The 21,860-nt window shown below is 48.2% G+C and overlaps 1 protein-coding gene across 2 annotated transcripts in view; it reads left to right on the forward strand.

The window, feature by feature from the left end:
• The window catches only part of LOC147081058 (NAD-dependent malic enzyme, mitochondrial-like), a 78,495-nt gene extending 64,825 nt beyond the window's left edge, over nt 1–13,670 (forward strand). Inside the window, exons 11-13 of one of the 2 annotated variants that reach the window (XM_085980974.1) lie at nt 3,783–3,853; nt 7,607–7,705; nt 10,450–13,670. In XM_085980974.1, coding sequence (XP_085837100.1) covers nt 3,783–3,853; nt 7,607–7,705; nt 10,450–10,611 — 332 coding nt within the window. In that variant the 3' untranslated portion in view covers nt 10,612–13,670. The remainder of the gene's footprint in view (nt 1–3,782; nt 3,854–7,606; nt 7,706–10,449) is intronic. The other variant, XM_085980975.1, reaches the window with a different exon arrangement.
• Nucleotides 13,671–21,860: the final 8,190 nt, after the last annotated feature.

Consider the following 21,860-nt stretch of genomic DNA (forward strand, 5'->3'; position numbering starts at 1 on the left):
TGTCCAAATGTGAAGCGGGAAGGCATCCCTCACCGTCCCTTTCTGCATGGCTGACGAGGCCTCCCTCTTTCTGAGGAATGTTTTGTTATGTTTCTTTAAGGACATTTTATGACTTTTCGGCTCCATTTTTGTCTATTATCCCACCACCCTGTGTTTTGCATTTTACAATTCCCTTATCACTTCTATTTGTCTTTTGATGCTTGTTATTCGATCTTGCTGGCATTTCTGCTATCTGTTCCTGGCTGCATGTTGTCAGTCTCTGTTCTAAGAATTAAAACCCATCTTTGAATCTAACAGCTATTTATTACATTATGCTAAACCTGTATAAATCACTGGTTAGGCCCCACCTGGAGTATTGTCCAATTCTAGGCACCACACTAGAGAGGGCACAGAAGAGATTTACTAGAATAGTACCAGAGATTGGTTATAGCACATAAGAAGGCCATTCGGCCTGTCGAGCCCGTGCTGGCTCTCTGCAAGAGCACTTCAGCTAGTCCCACTTCCCTGCCCTTTCCCCGTAGCCCTGCAAATTTCTTCCCTTCAGATACTTATCCAACTCCATTTTGAAAGCTGTGATTGAACCTGCCTCCACCACCCTTTCAGGCAGTGTATTCCAGATCTTAACCACTCGCTGCGTAAAAAAGTTTTTTCTTATGTCGCCTTTGGTTCTTTTGCCAATCACCTTAAATCTGTGTCCTCTGGTTCTCGACCCTTCTGCCAATGGGAACAGTTTCCCTCTATCTACTCTGTCCAAACCCCTCATGATTTTGAACACCTCTATCAAATCTCCTCTCAATCTTCTCTGCTCCAAGAAGAACAACCCCAGCTTCTCCAGTCTATCAAGGTAACTGAAGTCCCTCATTCCTGGAATCATTCTCGTAAATCTTTTCTGCACCCTCTCTAAGGCCTTCACATCCTTCCTAAAGTGTGGTGCCCAGAATTGGACACAGTACTCCAGTTGTGGCCGAACCAGTGTTTTATACAGGTTCTTCATAATTTTCACACTTTTGTACTCTATACCTCTATTCATGAAGTACAGGATTCCATAAGCCTTTTTAACTGCTTTCTCAACCTGCCCTGTCACCTTCAACGATTTGTGCACACATACCCCCCAGGTCTCTCTTCATGCACCCCCTTCAGGATTGTACCATTTAATTTATATGTCCTCTCCTCATTCTTTCTACCAAAATGTATCACTTCACACTTTTTTGCGTTAAATTTCATCTGCCACGTGTCCGCCCATTTCACCAGCCTGTCTGTCTTCCTGAAGTCTATCACTCTCCTCCTCACTGTTCACTATACTTCCAAGTTTTGTCTCATCTGCACATTTTAAAATTGTGCCCTGTACACCCATATCCAAGTCATTAATATATATCAAGAAAAGCAGGATGTGGGACTTCAGCTACATGGAGAGACTAGAGATGCTGAAATAAAAACAGAAAATTCTGGCGACAGGCAGCATCTGTGAAGAGAGAAACAGAGTTAACGTTTCAGGTCGAAGACCTTTTGTCAGAACTGGAAAAAAGCAGGAAATGGAACAGATTTTAAAGCAAGTTTAGGGGCTGGGAAATGGGGGAGGGGATGAAAGAACAAAAGGAAAGGTCTGTGATAGGATAAAAGGCAGGAGAATTAAAGAGACATTGAGATATTCAAGGCAAAAGGAGATGGTAATGGGACAGGTTAAGAAACAAAGGATGGCTCTAGATGAAGTGTGAATTGCGCTGGCAGAATGAAAGACAGCTGCCATGTCAGAGAGAAGAACAAAAGGCACAATCAAAAAGTGTGGATAAAAATATATATATGATGATAGGGGCCGAGGTTATGATCTGAAATCGTTGAACTCTGTGTTGAGTCCAGAGGGCTGTAAAGTGTCTAATCGAAAGATGAGTTGCTGTTCCGCGAGCTTATGCTGAGCTTCCCTGGAACAATGCAAGAGGCCAAGGACGGTGAGTTCTGAGTGGGAGTTGTGCGAAGAATTAAAGTGACAAGCGACCGGAAGCTCGGGGTCACCCTTACAGACTGAATGGAGGTGTTCCGCAAAGCGGTCACCCAATCTGCATTTGGTCTCCCCAGTGTAGAGGAGACCACATCGTGAGCAGCGAATACTGTATACTAAATTGCAAGAAGTACAAGTAAATCACTGTTTCACCTGGAAGGGGTGTTTGGGGCCCTGGACAGTGGGAAGGGGGGAGGTATAAGGGCATGTGTTGCATCTCCTGAGTTTGCATGGGCAGGTGCTGGGGGTGATAGAGGAGTGGACTAGAGTGTCACGGAGGGAGCGGTCCCTACGGAATGCTGAAAGGGGAGGTGAGGGGAAGATGTGTTTGGTGGTGGGATCACACTGGAGGAGCTGAGGTTGTTCCATATGGGGCAGAGAAGGTTATGGAGAATAAAAACAGAAAATGCTGGAAATACTCAGCAGGTCAGGCAGCATCTGTGGAGAGAGAAACAGAGTTAACGTGTCAGGTTAATGACCTTTCGTCAGAAGGTTATGGAGAGATTTAATAGAGGTATTCAAAATCATGAAGGGTTTTAATAGAGTAAATAAGGAGAAACTGTTTCCAGTGGGAGAAGGGTCGGTAACCAGAGGACACAGATGTAAGGTAATTGGCAAAAGAACCAGAGGTGAGATGAGACTTTTTTTACACAGCGAATTATTATGATCTGGAATACAGTGCCTGAAAGGGTGGTGGAAGCAGATTCAATAATAACTTTTCAAAAGGGAATTGGATAAATAGTTGAAGGGGAAAAATTTGTAGGACTATTGGGGGGGAAAAGGCAGGGGACTAATTGGATAGCTCTTTCAAAGAGCTGGCACTGACATGATGGACTGAATGGCCTCCTTTTGTGTTGTAGCTTTCTATGATTCTATGTTCTTTCCCGTATAAAGTCTTGCATACCCATCAACCCTGTCTTTGTCGAGATCCTATTGTCCCTGTCTACCAACAAATCAACGTAAAGATCTTTGTCCTGGATTTAAAATCTCACCGTCTTGTCTGAGAGATCTTCTGTTAATTTGTCTGTGTCTGCGCCTTGTACTTTTGAGAATAAATGACTGCTTGTTGCCCATTGTCTTCAATCATTCAGTCAACACGCCCCTGCACTCTGAAATTCTCTCCCTAAACCACTTCACCTCGCTACCTCCCTCTCTGCATTCAAATACCTCCTAAAGCTCTTTTCAGATTATACCTTCAAACTTACCTTCACCCACCACAAATATCTTTTCTTTTCCTCCCTTTAGTGTCTGCTTTACTACCTCAAATGCTTATAGATGTTATTTTTGCATGTGGAGAGTTACGTACATGGTTGTTTGGCCTCATTTATAGCCTATTTTTCATCACCATTTTGGGGTTCTTCTCTCATCAGGGATTTGCTTTGCTTACAGGTGTATCGAGGAGTGGGTCTAAAAGGAAACTTAAAATTAGCAAGCGAGTTCTGTTAAGATTTTTTTAAGTCTGTTTATAAACTAGGAATTGCAGCCCTCTGACATAAAAGTGAAGCTAGCAGTAATTCATACATATTTTAGGGAATTCTTTTCTGTAATGGAAACCTTTTTAATTAAAATTTAGATGTCAGGAATTATTGTCTAACTCAACGATTACTGGTTACGTGGCTCGGATTAAGCATAAGAAAATAGATTTTTTAATGAAGTGTACTGTGGGATATTACATTCTGAATTTTTTCCCAAACCTGAAAAAATGTTATGCAGGATTCCTATCTCCTAGTTTATAGCTTTGGTCCAATAAAACTGCTGTCATTGAAGTTGTCTGTTTTTGTTGCAGGTGTGGCGCTGGCTGTAATCCTCGTCGGGGTTCGTAATATCAGCAATCAAGTTTTCTTGGAAGCTGCGAAGGTTTGTGGTGGGGGGGAAAAAAATTGTACTATATGGTGGTTTGACTTGAGAGGCAATGTTTTCTCCTGCAAAGTACTTTTGATTTAAGCTTAGCTAATGGAAAGCCTGGTACAGTACAACACCGGTAATCCGGCACCCGATGGTGCGGCACCTTCAGTGGTCCGGCACAAGGAAGGTCCTGCTGTCACATTCCCTCCCTGGGATGGGTCCGGCTCGGGTCCCGGGACCGCCGCCGGGTCAGGATCAGCGCCTGGACCGCGCAGCATCACCGACTGCTCGGCGGAGCGATCGAGCCCGAGCAGCGGGGTTGGCGGCGGCACAGGGAGGGCAGCAGCAGGAAGAGGAGGAGCAGGTAGTGGCGGTGTTTGTGGTGACTTTCGACACCTTCAGTGATTCGGAATTTTCAGTGGTCCGGCCTGGTCCCGAGCGTGCCGGATTACCGGGGTTGTACCTGTAGTGGTAAAGGTTTAATATAGGCCATCCTATCCAGAAGCTGAACCTCTTCAAATCCCAGCCAGTGACCAATTTCCAGTTGTTGGGATTTTTTATATGTATTCAAGGATGCTAATGCTGGGGAATGAAATAATTTTAGGTACCCAGTGCCGGCACCAAGCACTCCCAGGTCTGGCAAATGTGTTCAGCTTCCTCTACTGTTCCCAAATAATGTACCTTAGCCCTAACCTAGGGTGAGTTTAAATGTGTGGGAGAACATTCTTAATTTGAATCGCCTTATAATCTTGTAAAAATCTTTGCCTCTACCTGAAGAGCCACCAGTTCACATTTTCCATTTCCTATACAGGCACATCTCCCACAAATTCATTCTCCTTTTGAATTCCAAGATTCTAATCCAAGTGGTTGGGAGAAAGGAGAATAGTATACTAGTATCCCCAAATAGTCTTTAGATCTGATTCCCCCCTCCCCCATGCTTGATTTGACTGCATAATTTGCAGATATTTAAAATACAGCCATCTCTTGAAATTAATTTTAAACCCAAGATTTAATTTCAAAATTAAGGGGATGATTTTAACCTTGCCTGTCCAACAGAAAATGGGTGGGTGGGCAGTTAAAGGCACCCCAGTTACTTACCAAACCGAAAGATGCTAGGATCTTACCATTCGAGATTTTAACCTGCGCTACTGAGCAGCCAACAAGAACACCTGCCCAAGCTGAATGTTTTATCTTGAAAAATTTTAAAAATTTAAAAAAAGCAGTTAAAGATACTCATCTATAATGGGTTCCCACACCTGCAACAAAAACAGACAACTTCAATGTCAGGTCCCGATGCTGTAATCGGGACCCGATTTCAATTTTAACATGATAGCAAAATACTGCAGATGCTGGAAATCCGAAATAACAACAGAAAATGCTGGAAAAACTCAGCCGGTCAGGCAACATCCGTGGAGAAAAATTAGAGTCAACGTTTCGGGTCAAACCCTTTTTCAAAACTGGAAAGGAAATAAAATAAATCGAAGGCAGGGCTGCGATAGAACAAAAGAAGTAGAGGTATTCAAAACCAGAGGAGATGATAATAGGACAGTGGAGACAAAAGACGGCTCAAATTAGGTGCAAAGTGTACTGGCAGGATGAGAGACAGCTGCCATGTGGGGGAGAGAGAAAAAAAAAAGGGGGGGGGAGGGAAGACCCAAAACAAAGGGGTGGAAAAAAAAAATAGAAGTAAAAATGTAATAGGGGCCGAGGTTATGATCTGAAATTGTTGAACTCGATATTGAGGCTGCAAAGTACCTAATCGGAAGATGAGGTGCTGTTCCTCGAGTTTACATTGAGCTTCCGTGGAACAATGCAAGAGGCCAAGGACGGTGAGGTCCGAGTGGGAATGGAGCGGTGAATTGAAATGACAGACGACCGGAAGCTCGGGGTCACCCTTACGGACTGAACGGAGGTGTTCCGCAAAGCGGTCACCCAATCTGCGTTTGGTCTCCCCAATGTAGAGCAGACCGCATCGTGAGCAACAAATACAGTATACTAGATTGCAAGAAGTACAAGTAAATTGCTGTTTCACCTCAATCAATTCAAAGGTGCCAGGGGAAGGGCTGTTGGGGGTGATAGAGGAGTGGACTAGGGTATCTCGGAGGGAGCGGTCCCTATGGAATGCTGAAAGGGGAGGGGAAGATGCGTTTGGTGGTGGATCACTTTGGAGGTAGCGGAAATGGCGGAGGATGATCCGTTGAATGTGGAGGCTGGTGGGGTGAAAGGTGAGGACAAGGGGAACCCTATCGTGGTTCTGGGAGGGAGGGGCAGGGGTGAGGGCAGAAGTGCCCTCTTCCCACTGTCCAGGGCCCCAAACACCCCTTCCAGGTGAAACAGCGATTTACTTGTACTTGCAATCTAGTATACTGTATTCGCTGCTCACGATGCGGTCTCCTCTACATTGGGGAGACCAAACGCAGATTGGGTGACCGCTTTGTGGAACACCTCCGTTCAATCCATAAGGGTGACCCCGAGCTTCCGGTCGCCTGTCATTTCAATTCACCGCTCCATTCCTCTTGCATTGTTCCACGGAAGCTCAACGTAAACTCGAGGAACAGCACCTCATCTTCCGATTAAGCACTTTGCAGCCTTCCGGACTCAATATCGAGTTCAACAATTTCAGCTCATAACCTCGGCCCCTATTACAGGAAACTTTGTGTTATCCGGAGGCTAAATGTCTGGCAAGCTCGAGCCACCGGCAAATATCAGGAGCCGTTTTGTTAGTTTTTTTTTTTCCAACAGTCAGGCTCTGCAAAGTCTTTGTAGCTTAGCAACAGCTTCAGAGAGACGCTTCCAAGGTACGGGCCGACTGTTTAGAAGCTGTTGCTAAGCAACAGTGTTTGTTGTCCGATACGGAGATGAAAAGCTCCGTATGTTTCAACATTAACGCTGGTGTGTCCGGCAGTTTTGAGGGAACGGCAACAGCTCGGTCCCGTCGGTGCCGGATAGCACAAAGTTTCCTGTACATTTTTACTTATTTTTTTTCCACCCCTTTGTTTTGGGTCTTCCCCCCCCCCCCCCTCCTTTTTTCTCTCTCTCCCACATGGCAGCTGTCTCTCATCCTGCCAGTACACTTCACACCTAATCTAAGCCGTCTTTTGTCTCCACTGTCCTATTACCAACTCGTCTGGTTTTGAATACCTCTTTACTTCTTTTGTTCTATCGCAGCCCTGCCTTCGATCTATTTTATTTCCTTTCCAGTTTTGAAAAAGGGTTTCAACCCGAAACATTGACTCTAATTTCTCTCCATGGATGTTGCCTGACCTGCTGAGTTTTTCCAGCATTTTCTGTTATTTCAATTTTAACATGTCTGAGCGGGGAAGCCGCTGTGGCTTTCCCACCAGATAAAAGTCAGTGAGGACCTACTGGGAAGAAGAACCCGAAAATGGTAAGTCGGAGGTGGTGGGGGGGCGCTGGGCAGGAGGCGCCCTCCCCTTCCCTAATGCAAAACCCTTGCGAGACAGCACTGGAAGCCGATCCCCTTACCTTACCATTTGTTAGTGGGCAGCCTCTGGGCCACATGATTTTCTGCCACTTCTCGCCTAGCTGGAATTAAAATCAGCGCCCAATAGATTTAAGATATAATTAATGTGGTACTAACACTAACTGCAGTAATCACAAGTATTTGGTTTACAGTTGAAGCTATTTAGTCAATGGCAAAATGCCAGCAGTGCCCTCCTGCAATCTACTAGGGCTGCAGTATAGTAAGATGATGAGTTTGTGTTTTGTATTTGTCCTACAATTCTGCATGTAACTTTTCTGCAGGCACTGGCTGAGCAGGTGACCGATGATGAATTAGCCCAAGGGCGCCTTTATCCACCCCTATCTAATATCCGTGAAGTTTCCACCTGCACCGCAGTTAAGGTGAGCATCCTTATTATCTGGAGGTGTATAGACAGAAACATTTTTTTTACTACATCAAAATGTGATGGGAAGGATGAAATCATTTGGGATCCTTGAATTGGCAAGTTTACCTCCATTGTCTGTATTGTACAGGCCCACATCCATTGTGCAATTTCTGATGTTTGTATTTTCTGTGTGGGAGGAACAAAATTCTGGGGAGAAAATGGTGAGTTTTCTTTTTCTTGGTGTAGTTACTTATGTCTGATGTACACATCCAGACTGCATTTTCACCACAGTGATGGGAACCCATTATAGATGAGTATCTTTAACTGCTTTTTTTAAGATAAAACATTCAACCAGTCAGAATGTTGGATTGGTAAATATTGTGGGTGTATGTAATTTTTTTTAAACTATTCAGTTTTTACAAAAATTGCTTGATTTCCTGTTGTAAGCTCCTCTGCCCTTTTTGCAAAAGTGTATTCAGCATAGTGTACTTATTTTTATAATGATGAGAGACCAGAAGCTGTGGAGGAGCAAAGGGATTTTGGTGTCTATGTACACACACAGTGCATGGGTACAAAACTTAATCAAAAAGACTAATGGAACGTTGGCCTTTATCTCGGGGATTGAAAATCAAAAGTAAGGAAGTTATGCTTCAGTTCTACAGAGCCTTGGTCAGACTCCACCTGGTGTACTGGGTTTAGTTTTAGGCACTGGACCTTAGGAAAAATATATTGGTCTTGGAAGGGGTACAGTGCAAATTCACCAGAATTATACCAGGGCTTAGGACTAAATTATGAGAACAGGTTGCATAAATTTAGCTTGTATTCCCTTGTGTTTAGAAGGTTGAAGGGTGATCTAATTGAGGTATTTAAAATGGTCACGGCATTTCATTGTTTCTCTATCCACCCTATTTCCTCTGATGGGGGAATCCAGAACAAGGCAGCATAATCTTAAAATTAGAGCTAGGCCATTTAGAAATCAGGAAGCACTTTTTCATCCAAAGAGTAGTGGAAATCTGGAACTCACTTCCCCAAAAGGCTGTGGATGTTGAGTCAATTGAAATTTTGAAGACTGAGATTGATATTTTTGTTAGGTATGGGTATTATTGGATATGGAACAAGGGCAGGTAAATGGCGATGAAGTGCAGATCAGCCATGATCTAATTGAATGGCTCAGGGTACTGAATGGCTGACTCCTGTTTCTATGCATTTCAGATATTAGAGGAGTGTCAGAAATCGCTTGTTCTTCATTCTTGCAATTTGTCATCTAAACATATTTCATAATTGTGCTATTATATATTTTCTAATACTCTATTGGCCCCGTGTCATTTTTTAAATTATTGATTTAGGCTGTGGGTGACGCTGACCAGGCCAACAATTATTGCCTAACTTTAGTTGCCAAGAAGGTGGTGGTGAACCTTCTTGAAATCTTTTGTCGTCGTTTGATACGAGTGGCTTGCTAGGCCACGAGAGGGCAGTTAAGGGTCAACCACTAGAGTCACAAATAGGCCAGAGCCGGGTAAGGACGGCAGGTTTCCTTCCTGAAAGGACACGTGAACCAGTTGGGTTTTTACAACAATCCAACTGCTTCATGTTTCCTTTTATTGATGCCACCTTTTTATTTCCAGATTTTGTTTTAAACTGAATTCAAATTCTCCAACTGCCATAATGGGATTTGAACTCTTGTTCTCTGAATTATAATTCAGACTTCTGGATTACTGGTCCAATAAACATAACCAGTTAAATCTAGTAACATAACCATTGCACCCCTCCCCCACCCGTGCTTAATGATTACTCCACAACTATTAATACTTCATTGTGGACATTCTTGCTAATTAAACACCATAAGCATGTACAGAGAGCTGCTGTCGGTGCGAGGGAGTTAAAGATAGAAGAACTTGCATTTATGTAGCACCTTTCATGAGCTTGGGATGTCTCGGCGTTTCTCAGAGAATGAAGTACTTTTGAAATGTAGTTACTGTTGTAATGTAGGGAAAAAGTGAAGAAAGAGGAAAGTCTGAAATAGTAGACTAATTTAGCAAATTGAACAGATCTGGACCAGACTTGCTCAGCAATAACCAGTAAATTGGCTATATTTAGGACATTTAAATCTCAGAATTGGTATTGTTATTACATCAACGAACCTAAAGTTATGTGCAGCACCATCCTATTCAACCTATTTTCATAAGTATAATACAAGTTTTGTGTGTTCAGGTTAATAAGGTGAACCTTGGTGCCTAGCTCCACAAACATATATAATAATCACCTGAGTACTCTGAATGATTTCCAGTTACAAACTCTGGCTGATAAATGATGATTTATAGATTAATTTAACAGTGCTTTATAATGCTCCTCCATCTGCTATTTTAAACACCAAGGTTAACCCATTACTTTAAATGGGTTAACACCGCTACTAAAATAGTGAACAGAAATTTTACTGTGTCCACTAATATCAGTGTAATTGTAGGCTTACAAACTGGTATTCTCTAGGGAAGGGAGGTCATTGTTTCCAAAATTCAGAATAGGTATCTGAAAGGCTGCCCTGCTGATGCTGTGAGGTGCCGTTCTTTTCCAGCAGTCACTATATTTTGCAATTTTCTCTAAGTTAATCATTTTTCTTTTTTTTTCTTTCCCCTCTCTGTTAGAGGTTTGCACCCTTCCTAGAAAGTCAATTTTACAACCTTATAATTGCAGGTAGCTTACTCTCTGCATATTTACCCCACTGTCACATGTAAGTCTTAATTTGTTTTTGGTTGGTTACAGGTTGCAGAATTCTTGTATTCAAACAATTTGGCATTCGAGTACCCAGAGCCCAAGGACAAACTCAAGTATTTTCTGTCGAAGATGTGGAAGACAGATTATGAGTCATTCCTTCCAGAGGTTTATGACTGGCCAGAGTCTGCGACAAAGCTACCTAATTTGTAATCATATGCCATTCTTAACACCTGCTAAAGAATAGAAGCATCTGTGTAATAATTACAATGAAGGTTTTTCAGCTGGCAACAAACCACCCTTGAAAATCTCTCAACTTGCCACTCTCTCTCTCACTCTCTGCCATAAGAAATCATTTTTAGCTAAATCCCTTTTTTAACTTTCATTAACCAGTATTCATTGGAAATATGCAGTTTTCGCTAAGAAATAGTGTTAATATTTTTCGCATCCTCAAGATGTCCCAAAGTGCTTTAAGGCTGGTTAATTCCTTCTGAGGTGTAGCTACTGTTTTGTAGGCAAATATAGTTGCCAGTTTGAAAAGAGGGTCTCAGTGTAACATTTCATCTGAAAGATTACCCCTCCCAACAAAGCAGTAGTCCCTCAATCAGTCTAGATTATGTGCTCAATCCTGAAGTGGGGCTTGAATGCATGAGTTTCTGACTTTCCTGACACTGAGCCAAGTTCACACTTCTGCATTATCTTGCTGGTAAGAAAATGCTATCTAGTTTGATTAAATACACATGAAAGCCATATGTTACTGGTAAGGCATCAGAAAAACATTAGTTACATCACAAACTATCTTTACCTCAAATTCTGAATCTGTTCACTTAAGTTGGGTGTGTGAGGGTGGCGAGTATACAGAAAATGATTTAAAAAATTAATTTAAAGTAATTTGTTCTATAACAAACTGCAAACTGGGTTATTGGAAGGTATGTCTGGAGGACTGAGAATGTTCTGTCTTTTTTAACATGTTGAATCATATTTTGGATACAATACTACATACCTGAGTGACAGTAAACATCATGGATGTAAGAGCTGACTGATTTTGAAGGGTATAGCAGGAACACTGCTTTGCTTGCCATGAAGTTTTTGTCTTTTTTTGAGTGCTAAACCATTGGTGACAAGATTGCAATATTAGTGATTGTGCCGCTATCAATTAAGGAACAGCATACCTTCAATGCAGATATCCTGTTGGGCTGTTTTCAATGCAAACAGGCTGGCTGACTCCATTTTACAGATTTCCCAAATTGCCCCAGTCGATATGAAGGAAAGTAGGTTCACTTGGGTTAGAGGTGCGCTTTGAGTAGCTTCAACAGGAACATTCTGCTCAAAAGGAGGATGGGGTACAATATACCTTTGCTTAAACTAAAAAAAAGTTATCTACAAACTGAAAAATCTGACTTCTTGAACTCTCATTAATGGACTGTGGCATAGTGACAACCTGGTGCCTCTTTCTCTTCTCTTTTCCCCCCCCCCCCCCCCAACACCACTCTTTTCCATCTCATAAAGAGGTATTTGACACTTACCAAAGCAGCATAATGGATCAGAAATTCAGCAGTATAAGGAATCAAACCACTGTGTTCCCAGATATGTTAATTATATGGATTTGCACTGCTCCGTGATGTAAAGCGTATTTTTCCTATATACTGATAAAATGAAGTTTTTTTTGTGCAAAGATCTGTTGCCGCTAACTGCTTCCTCCATTGTGTGTGTGTGTGGTATACAACTATGAAACCCAAATCAAACTTAAAATTAAGTTGCAATGAAGCTGAAAAATTGGGAACGATCTGTGGTTGATTATGCAGTTCCTGGAGTAATGCAGAGCTTCAAAACAGACTCCAGTGTGGTGGTAAACTGAAATCAGTTGATAACCAGTGCAGGAAAAACAGTTCTGCAACAGTATCATCTGAATATACATCATTTTGTTAATTGGTAGAAGGAGATTGGTATGGGATGGTACTGAATCAAAGACAGACTTAGAATTAAAAGTTTCACTTGGTGGAATAGCAATTATATGTAACGAGTGAAACTATCAATAACAAAGTAAGAAAGTTGTAACAGTCTACAGAAAAAGAACCCATTAAAAGTAAAATTATTGATAAGGGACAAGCTCATTAAAATTCTTCTATGGAGTTGTACTTTAACTTTTATATAATTATGTGATGCGGAATTGTGTGCATTGTCATGTGGAAGGAGTAACAGAAATTTATAAAAATTGTGTTTGTAAAGAGTATTTGGATTTGTAAAGGCCTAAGCTACTGAGCTCAGAACTAACGCATTTGAATTCCCCAACCAACCATCATTAGGTCTGGTTGTTAAATATACTCTAAAAGGTAATACTAAGTACTATTTCATGAACCTTATTGATTTGAGGGGTAAATAATATATCGCAGCCCCAAAATCTGGACAAGATCCTTGTCTCCACTAAGTGCCCCCCCCCCCCCCCCCCCACCGCATTGCATTTTCAGTATCTAGGAAACATATATTTTACATCAATGTAGTTTTGGGTGGCTTGTGCAACACCCCTACTCAAAATCTGAACTAGCTCCCAGTCTCCACTAAATGGGGGTAATTTTAACTTTTCTTGTAGGGTGAAAAATGGGTGAAAGTGAATCAGTAGCCTGTTTTGCACCGCGCATGATTGTCTTTTCCATTATTTGTTTTTTTGCCTGGCGATAAGGTTAAAATTGTCCCCAATCCTTCCTCGGGTCAAGAACTCACTGTTGGAAATCCTGGACACTATCCCAATACAATGGGCTACTATGGCACTAGTATGTTTAAATGGCAGTGGGCCTGATGCATACATATATACCTGTGATGAAGTGTAGTGCAGTTTTGAGGGCAGTACCTTATGAAGTGGAAGATATAGATATAATAATTTGAAGCCTAATAGCACTAATTTGTGAGATCATTGATCTTTTACGAAATAATGGAAAGAGACATAGATATCCCTAAGGGAGACCACTGAGGTCCAAAGCACTTTCTAATCCAAATCCTGGAATTGAATTGTATTCCTTTTTTTAAATAAATAGGGCTTTGTGATCTTGGAAATAGTTACCTAAAACTTTAGGTCAGTGATTTAAAGAAAAGGCTGTTGTCAGAATAGAGTGCACTGAATGAAATTTGTGTGTAGAAAAGATTTTATTTATTGATGATTTGTGCTAGCTATTTGGAACAGTACTGAATTATTTTCCATCACTCCTAATTCCTTTCCCCTTGTGTAGAGGGTATTTGTGTTAGTTTTGTCAGCTTTTCTTAATGGAATCTTTACATTGAATATTAACTATAATGACAGATTTACTGATGGTCCATGTGTTATGTATTTTTTTAATTGTATTTGCTCATTACTGAATTAATAAAACTTCGTTTTCAAATGTTTGAATTAGTATGTGCTAAAATTAAAAGCTAATGGATACAGTTAAGCAGATGATGACCATATTTACCTATCAACATGCTGTATCACAGAGTTCTAACAATGCCCCACCTGAATTTAAATCTGTCATGTTGTTTTCAGAGGCTAAGTACTTCATCACGGTTCTCCTCTTCTTAGGCAGTCGCTCGGAACCACGGATGACGTGCTTCCACATTAAAAATGAGTTCTCAGGTGACTGATGAGTCCAATGCGGGACCTACAGTCTCTGTCACAGGTAGGGCAGACAGTGGTTGAAGGGGCGGGTGGGTGGGGTGCTTGAGTTGACGTGCGCTGCTTGCGCTTGGCTTCCACTTGCTCCCGGCGAAGAGACTAGAGGTGTTCGGCGCCTTCCTGGATGCTTCTCCTCCACTTTGTGCGGTCTTGGGCCAGGGATTCCCAGGTGTCAGTGGGGATGTTGCACTTTTTCAAGGAGACTTTGAGGGTGTCCGTGAAGCGTTTCCTCTGCCCACCTCGGCGCTCGTCGTGTCGGAGCTCCAACTAGAGCGCTTGTTTTGGGAGTCTCGTATCGGGCTCACGGTAGGTAAATAATGGCAAACATTTAAAGAAATAATTCATAATTTTCAACGAATATACATTCCCTTGAGGAATAAAAAAACATCATGGGAAAAGTGGTCCAACCGTGACTAACAAGAGAAGTTAAGAATAGTATTGGATTGAAAGAGGATTACATCTATATATATAAATCGGTACTTCTGTCTGTCTGTCTGTGCGTTGCGGGTATGCACTCGAAAGTTACAGGGCGTACCTATGCGCGCGTTACCTCCAAAGAAAGCTTACGCTTCCGAGACGGTTTTAAGCGTATTTACGTTTCGGCCGGCCTAAAATTGCGCCCGTGGTATCCCAAAAACCTTCAACGTTCCGCTCATTAGCATCTCATTATCCGCTCATTAGCGACAGAGTGACCTCGAGCTCGACCAATCGTACGCCGGGTTGCTGGCGTGTGCCGCCGGGCCAATCGGTGCGCGTGTGGCCGGGCTTTATCGTTCTGAACCGAGGTGAGTCGCCGCCATCTTGATTCCAAACTTTTCCTTTCTTTTTCCCGCTTTCTGTGTCTTTTTAAAAAAAAAAAAAAAAACGTTGCTTTTAAAACACATATATTGTTTTTTAAAAAAATGATTTAGAAAGTAATTAACTTACCTAATCTCATTAATTTTCCTACCTTTCCCCGTTTTTCCAGGTAGGCCGAGAAGCCTCGGCGTCTCCTCCGCACCCACGCCCGAGCTAGGCACCTCCCGGCCCCACTCGAAGGCTGGAGGGCCGAGCCTCGGCCCAGCGCCGCTAGGGTGCGCGCGCAGCAGGAGCTGAGACGTCTCTGCCAGGGCTTGCTGAGCGTCCAGCGTTACCCTGGCAACGGGCGCAATCGGCGGTCTTCACCTCCGGGGGGAGGGGGCCGCGCGAGCAGCTGAGACGCGGCGTCTCTCTCTCTGGCTTGGTCAGCGTCACGGTTGCCCTGGCAACCGAGCCCGCCGGCCGAGAGAGACGCCGCGTCTCAGCTCCTGCTGCGCGCGCAATCGGCGGTCTTCACCTGCGGGGGGGGGGGCGCCCATCGCCCTCCCCTCCCCTCTCTCCCGCCCTCCCTTCCCCTGCCCTCCCTTCCCCTCCCCTGCCCTCCCTCCCTTCCTTCCTTCCTTCCCCCCTCCCCCCACCCTCCCTCCCCTCTCTTCCCCCCCCACCCCTCCCTCTCTTCCCCCCCACCCCTCCCTCTCTTCCCCCACCCCTCCCTCTCTTCCCCCCCCTCTCTTCCCCCCCAGTCGCGCTCTCTCTTTCCCCCCCAGTCGCGCTCTCTCTTTCCCCCCCAGTCGCGCTCTCTCTTTCCCCCCCAGTCGCGCTCTCTCTTTCCCCCCCAGTCGCGCTCTCTCTTTCCCCCCCAGTCGCGCTCTCTCTTTCCCCCCCAGTCGCGCTCTCTCTTTCCCCCCCAGTCGCGCTCTCTCTTTCCCCCCCAGTCGCGCTCTCTCTTTCCCCCCCAGTCGCGCTCTCTCTTTCCCCCCCAGTCGCGCTCTCTCTTTCCCCCCCAGTCGCGCTCTCTCTTTCCCCCCCAGTCGCGCTCTCTCTTTCCCCCCCAGTCGCGCTCTCTCTTTCCCCCCCAGTCGCGCGCTCTCTTTCCCCCCCAGTCGCGCGCTCTCTTTCCCCCCCAGTCGCGCGCTCTCTTCCCCCCCAGTCGCGCGCTCTCTTCCCCCCCAGTCGCGCGCTCTCTTCCCCCCAGTCGCGCGCTCTCTTCCCCCCAGTCGCGCGCTCTCTTCCCCCCAGTCGCGCGCTCTCTTCCCCCCCAGTCGCGCGCTCTCTTCCCCCCAGTCGCGCGCTCTCTTCCCCCCCAGTCGCGCTCTCTCTTCCCCCCCCAGTCGCGCTCTCTCTTCCCCCCCAGTCGCGCTCTCTCTTCCCCCCCAGTCGCGCTCTCTCTTCCCCCCCAGTCGCGCTCTCTCTTCCCCCCCAGTCGCGCTCTCTCTTCCCCCCCAGTCGCGCTCTCTCTTCCCCCCCAGTCGCGCTCTCTCTTCCCCCCCAGTCGCGCTCTCTCTTCCCCCCCAGTCGCGCTCTCTCTTCCCCCCCCAGTCGCGCTCTCTCTTCCCCCCCAGTCGCGCTCTCTCTTCCCCCCCAGTCGCGCTCTCTCTTCCCCCCCAGTCGCGCTCTCTCTTCCCCCCCAGTCGCGCTCTCTCTTCCCCCCCAGTCGCGCTCTCTCTTCCCCCCCAGTCGCGCTCTCTCTTCCCCCCCCAGTCGCGCTCTCTCTTCCCCCCCAGTCGCGCTCTCTCTTCCCCCCCAGTCGCGCTCTCTCTTCCCCCCCAGTCGCGCTCTCTCTTCCCCCCCAGTCGCGCTCTCTCTTCCCCCCCAGTCGCGCTCTCTCTTCCCCCCCAGTCGCGCTCTCTCTTCCCCCCCCAGTCGCGCTCTCTCTTCCCCCCCAGTCGCGCTCTCTCTTCCCCCCCCCCCCAGTCGCGCTCTCTCTTCCCCCCCCCAGTCGCGCTCTCTCTTCCCCCCCCAGTCGCGCTCTCTCTTCCCCCCCAGTCGCGCTCTCTCTTCCCCCCCAGTCGCGCTCTCTCTTCCCCCCCAGTCGCGCTCTCTCTTCCCCCCCAGTCGCGCTCTCTCTTCCCCCCCAGTCGCGCTCTCTCTTCCCCCCCAGTCGCGCTCTCTCTTCCCCCCCAGTCGCGCTCTCTCTTCCCCCCCCAGTCGCGCTCTCTCTTCCCCCCCCAGTCGCGCTCTCTCTTCCCCCCCAGTCGCGCTCTCTCTTCCCCCCCAGTCGCGCTCTCTCTTCCCCCCCAGTCGCGCTCTCTCTTCCCCCCCAGTCGCGCTCTCTCTTCCCCCCCAGTCGCGCTCTCTCTTCCCCCCCAGTCGCGCTCTCTCTTCCCCCCCAGTCGCGCTCTCTCTTCCCCCCCAGTCGCGCTCTCTCTTCCCCCCCAGTCGCGCTCTCTCTTCCCCCCCAGTCGCGCTCTCTCTTCCCCCCCAGTCGCGCTCTCTCTTCCCCCCCAGTCGCGCTCTCTCTTCCCCCCCAGTCGCGCTCTCTCTTCCCCCCCAGTCGCGCTCTCTCTTCCCCCCCAGTCGCGCTCTCTCTTCCCCCCCAGTCGCGCTCTCTCTTCCCCCCCAGTCGCGCTCTCTCTTCCCCCCCAGTCGCGCTCTCTCTTCCCCCCCAGTCGCGCTCTCTCTTCCCCCCCAGTCGCGCTCTCTCTTCCCCCCCAGTCGCGCTCTCTCTTCCCCCCCAGTCGCGCTCTCTCTTCCCCCCCAGTCGCGCTCTCTCTTCCCCCCCAGTCGCGCTCTCTCTTCCCCCCCAGTCGCGCTCTCTCTTCCCCCCCAGTCGCGCTCTCTCTTCCCCCCCAGTCGCGCTCTCTCTTCCCCCCCAGTCGCGCTCTCTCTTCCCCCCCAGTCGCGCTCTCTCTTCCCCCCAGTCGCGCTCTCTCTTCCCCCCAGTCGCGCTCTCTCTTCCCCCCCAGTCGCGCTCTCTCTTCCCCCCCAGTCGCGCTCTCTCTTCCCCCCCAGTCGCGCTCTCTCTTCCCCCCCAGTCGCGCTCTCTCTTCCCCCCCAGTCGCGCTCTCTCTTCCCCCCCAGTCGCGCTCTCTCTTCCCCCCCAGTCGCGCTCTCTCTTCCCCCCCCAGTCGCGCTCTCTCTTCCCCCCCAGTCGCGCTCTCTCTTCCCCCCCAGTCGCGCTCTCTCTTCCCCCCCAGTCGCGCTCTCTCTTCCCCCCCAGTCGCGCTCTCTCTTCCCCCCCAGTCGCGCTCTCTCTTCCCCCCCAGTCGCGCTCTCTCTTCCCCCCCAGTCGCGCTCTCTCTTCCCCCCCCAGTCGCGCTCTCTCTTCCCCCCCAGTCGCGCTCTCTCTTCCCCCCCAGTCGCGCTCTCTCTTCCCCCCCAGTCGCGCTCTCTCTTCCCCCCCAGTCGCGCTCTCTCTTCCCCCCCAGTCGCGCTCTCTCTTCCCCCCCCAGTCGCGCTCTCTCTTCCCCCCCCAGTCGCGCTCTCTCTTCCCCCCCAGTCGCGCTCTCTCTTCCCCCCCAGTCGCGCTCTCTCTTCCCCCCCAGTCGCGCTCTCTCTTCCCCCCCAGTCGCGCTCTCTCTTCCCCCCCAGTCGCGCTCTCTCTTCCCCCCCAGTCGCGCTCTCTCTTCCCCCCCAGTCGCGCTCTCTCTTCCCCCCCAGTCGCGCTCTCTCTTCCCCCCCAGTCGCGCTCTCTCTTCCCCCCCAGTCGCGCTCTCTCTTCCCCCCCCCAGTCGCGCTCTCTCTTCCCCCCCCCAGTCGCGCTCTCTCTTCCCCCCCAGTCGCGCTCTCTCTTCCCCCCCCAGTCGCGCTCTCTCTTCCCCCCCAGTCGCGCTCTCTCTTCCCCCCCAGTCGCGCTCTCTCTTCCCCCCCAGTCGCGCTCTCTCTTCCCCCCCAGTCGCGCTCTCTCTTCCCCCCCAGTCGCGCTCTCTCTTCCCCCCCAGTCGCGCTCTCTCTTCCCCCCCAGTCGCGCTCTCTCTTCCCCCCCAGTCGCGCTCTCTCTTCCCCCCCCAGTCGCGCTCTCTCTTCCCCCCCCAGTCGCGCGCTCTCTTCCCCCCCAGTCGCGCGCTCTCTTCCCCCCCCAGTCGCGCGCTCTCTTCCCCCCCAGTCGCGCTCTCTCTTCCCCCCCAGTCGCGCTCTCTCTTCCCCCCCAGTCGCGCTCTCTTCCCCCCCCCCCCCCAGTCGCGCTCTCTCTTCCCCCCCCCCCCCCCCCCAGTCGCGCTCTCTCTTCCCCCCCCCCAGTCGCGCTCTCTCTTCCCCCCCCCCCCCCCGTCGCGCTCTCTCTTCCCCCCCCCCCAGTCGCGCTCTCTCTTCCCCCCCCCCCCCCCCCAGTCGCGCTCTCTCTCCCCCCCCCCCCCCCCAGTCGCGCTCTCTCTTCCCCCCCCCCCAGTCGCGCTCTCTCTTCCCCCCCCCCCCCCAGTCGCGCTCTCTCTTCCCCCCCCCCCCAGTCGCGCTCTCTCTTCCCCCCCCAGTCGCGCTCTCTCTTCCCCCCCCCCCCCCCCCCAGTCGCGCTCTCTCTTCCCCCCCCCCCCCAGTCGCGCGCTCTCTTCCCCCCCCCAGTCGCGCTCTCTCTTCCCCCCCCCCCCAGTCGCGCTCTCTCTTCCCCCCCCCCCCCAGTCGCGCTCTCTCTTCCCCCCCCCCCCAGTCGCGCTCTCTCTTCCCCCCCCCCCCCCCCCCCAGTCGCGCTCTCTCTTCCCCCCCCCCCCAGTCGCGCTCTCTCTTCCCCCCCCAGTCGCGCTCTCTCTTCCCCCCCCCCCAGTCGCGCTCTCTCTTTTCCCCCCCCCCCCGTCGCTCGCTCTCTTTCCCCCCCCCCCCCCCCCCAGTCGCTCGCTCTCTTCCAACAACAACATTCCCTCGAAAAAGCCTCGGCACCGCCGGGCACTTCAGCTAGTGGAATATACAGCACAGAAACAGGTCATTCTGCCCAACCAGACCACTCAAGCCTCCTCCTGTCTTTCCTCATCTAACTCTATCAGCATAACCCTCTATTCCCTCCTTCCCCCATATGCTTATCAAACTGCCCCTTAAATGCATCTATACTATTCGCTTCAATCACTCCCTGTGGTAGCGAGTTCCACAATCTCACCACTCTCTGGGTGAAGAAGTTTCTTCAGAATTCCCTATTTGATTTGTTGGTGACCATCTTATATTGCTGACCTCTAGTTAGCACCTTCCAAGTAATAAGTGACCTCCCTATTCTTCCTACCAAAATGTAATACCTCACATTTATCGGTGTTATTCATTTGCCAATTATATGCCCATTCTGCAAGAGGTTTACAATGTTGCCAAAAAGAGTAGTATGCCTGAGGATTGAGGGTTTTAGAAGTCAGCAATGGATGAGCAAGAAATAGCTAGAGGGGGAAAAATAGAATGAGGGTAAACTAGCAAGAATTATAAAAACTGGTTGCAAGACCTTCTACAAGTTTGTAAAAAGGAAAAAAATTAGCAAGTAAACGTGGGCCCCTTAGAGTTAGACACAGGAGAAATTATAATGGGGAATAAGGAAATGGCAGAGATGTTAAACAAATATTTTCTATCTGTCTTCACAGTAGAAGACACACAAAACCTACTGGAAATAGTGGGGAACCAAGGGTTTAATAAGAGTGAGGCACTTAAATAGTGAAGAAAAAGTACTGGAAAAATTAATGAGAAGAATAACTGACAAATTCCCTGGACCTGGTGACCTATGTCCTAGAGTTTTAAGAGGTGGCTGCAGAGATAGTGGATGCTTTGGTTTTGATCTAGAATTCCCTAGATTCGAGAACTGTACCTCAACAGCCACAAACTCCATTCCCTAGCCACTAACTCCATCCCTCTCCCTAACATCTGTCTGAGGCTGAACCACACTGTTCGCAACCTTGGTGTCATATTTGACCCTGAAATGAGTTTTCGACCACATATCCGCAGTATAACGAAGACCACCTACTTCCATCTCCGTAACATCGCCCATCTCCACCCTTGCCTCAGCTCATCTGCTGCTGAAACCTCATCCATGCCTTTGTTACCTCTAGACTTGACTATTCCTAAGCACTCCTGGCTGGCCTCCCACATTCCAACCTACGTAAACTTGAGGTCATCCAAAACTCGGCTGCCCGCATCCTAACTCGCACCAAGTCCTGTACGCCCATCTCCCCTGTACTCGTTGACCTACATTGGCTCCTGGTTAAGCAACACCTTGATTTCAAAATTCTCATCCTTGTTTTCAAATCTCTCCATGGCCTCGCCCCTTCCTATCTCTAATCTCGTTCAGCTCACAACCCCCTGAGATAGCTGCGCGCCTCTAATTCTGTCCTCTTGAGCATCCAATTATAAATCGCTCAACCTTTGGTGGCCATGCCTTCTGTTGCCTAGACCCTAAGCTCTGGAATTCCCTGCCTAAACCTCTCCACCTTGCTACCTCTCTTTCCTCCTTTAAGACGCTCCTTAAAACCTACCTCTTTGACCAAGCTTTTGGTCACCTGCCATAATTCATCCTTAGGTGGCTCTGTGTCGAATTTTTTGTCTTAAAATACTCCTGTGCAGCGCCTTGGGGCGTTTTACTACGTTAAAGGTGCTATATAAATACAAGTTGTTATTGTACCTGTGGGATGCAGATTATCAGGCCCTGGGGATTTATCAGCTTTCAGTCCCATTAATTTCTCCAGCATTATTTTTTTTATTAATTTCCTTTAATTCCTCCTTCTCACTAGACCCTTGGTTCCTTAGCATTTCTAGGAAGTTAGTTGTGTCCTCTACCGTGAAGACAGAACCAAAGTATTTATTCAATTGCTCTGCCATTTCCTTGTTCCCAATTATAAATTCTCCCATTTCTGACTAAGGGACCTACATTTGTCTTCTCTAATCTTTTTCTTTTTATATACTTGTAGAAGCTTTTACAGTTCACTTTTATGTTCCTTGCAAGTTTACTCTCACACTCTACTTTTCTCTTAATCAAGCTTTTGGTCCTTTTTTGCTGGATTCTAAACTGCTCCCAATCCTCAGGCTTGCTACTTTTTCTGGCAACTTTATATGACTTCTCTTTGGATCTAATACTATCCTTAATTTCTTTTGTTAGCCATGGTTGGGCAGTTTTTCCTTGTGTTTT

This window comes from Somniosus microcephalus, unplaced genomic scaffold (genome assembly GCF_052327205.1).
Source record: "Somniosus microcephalus isolate GS21.2 unplaced genomic scaffold, FLI_Smic_1.0 scaffold827, whole genome shotgun sequence".
Classification (NCBI taxonomy): Eukaryota; Metazoa; Chordata; class Chondrichthyes; order Squaliformes; family Somniosidae; genus Somniosus; species Somniosus microcephalus.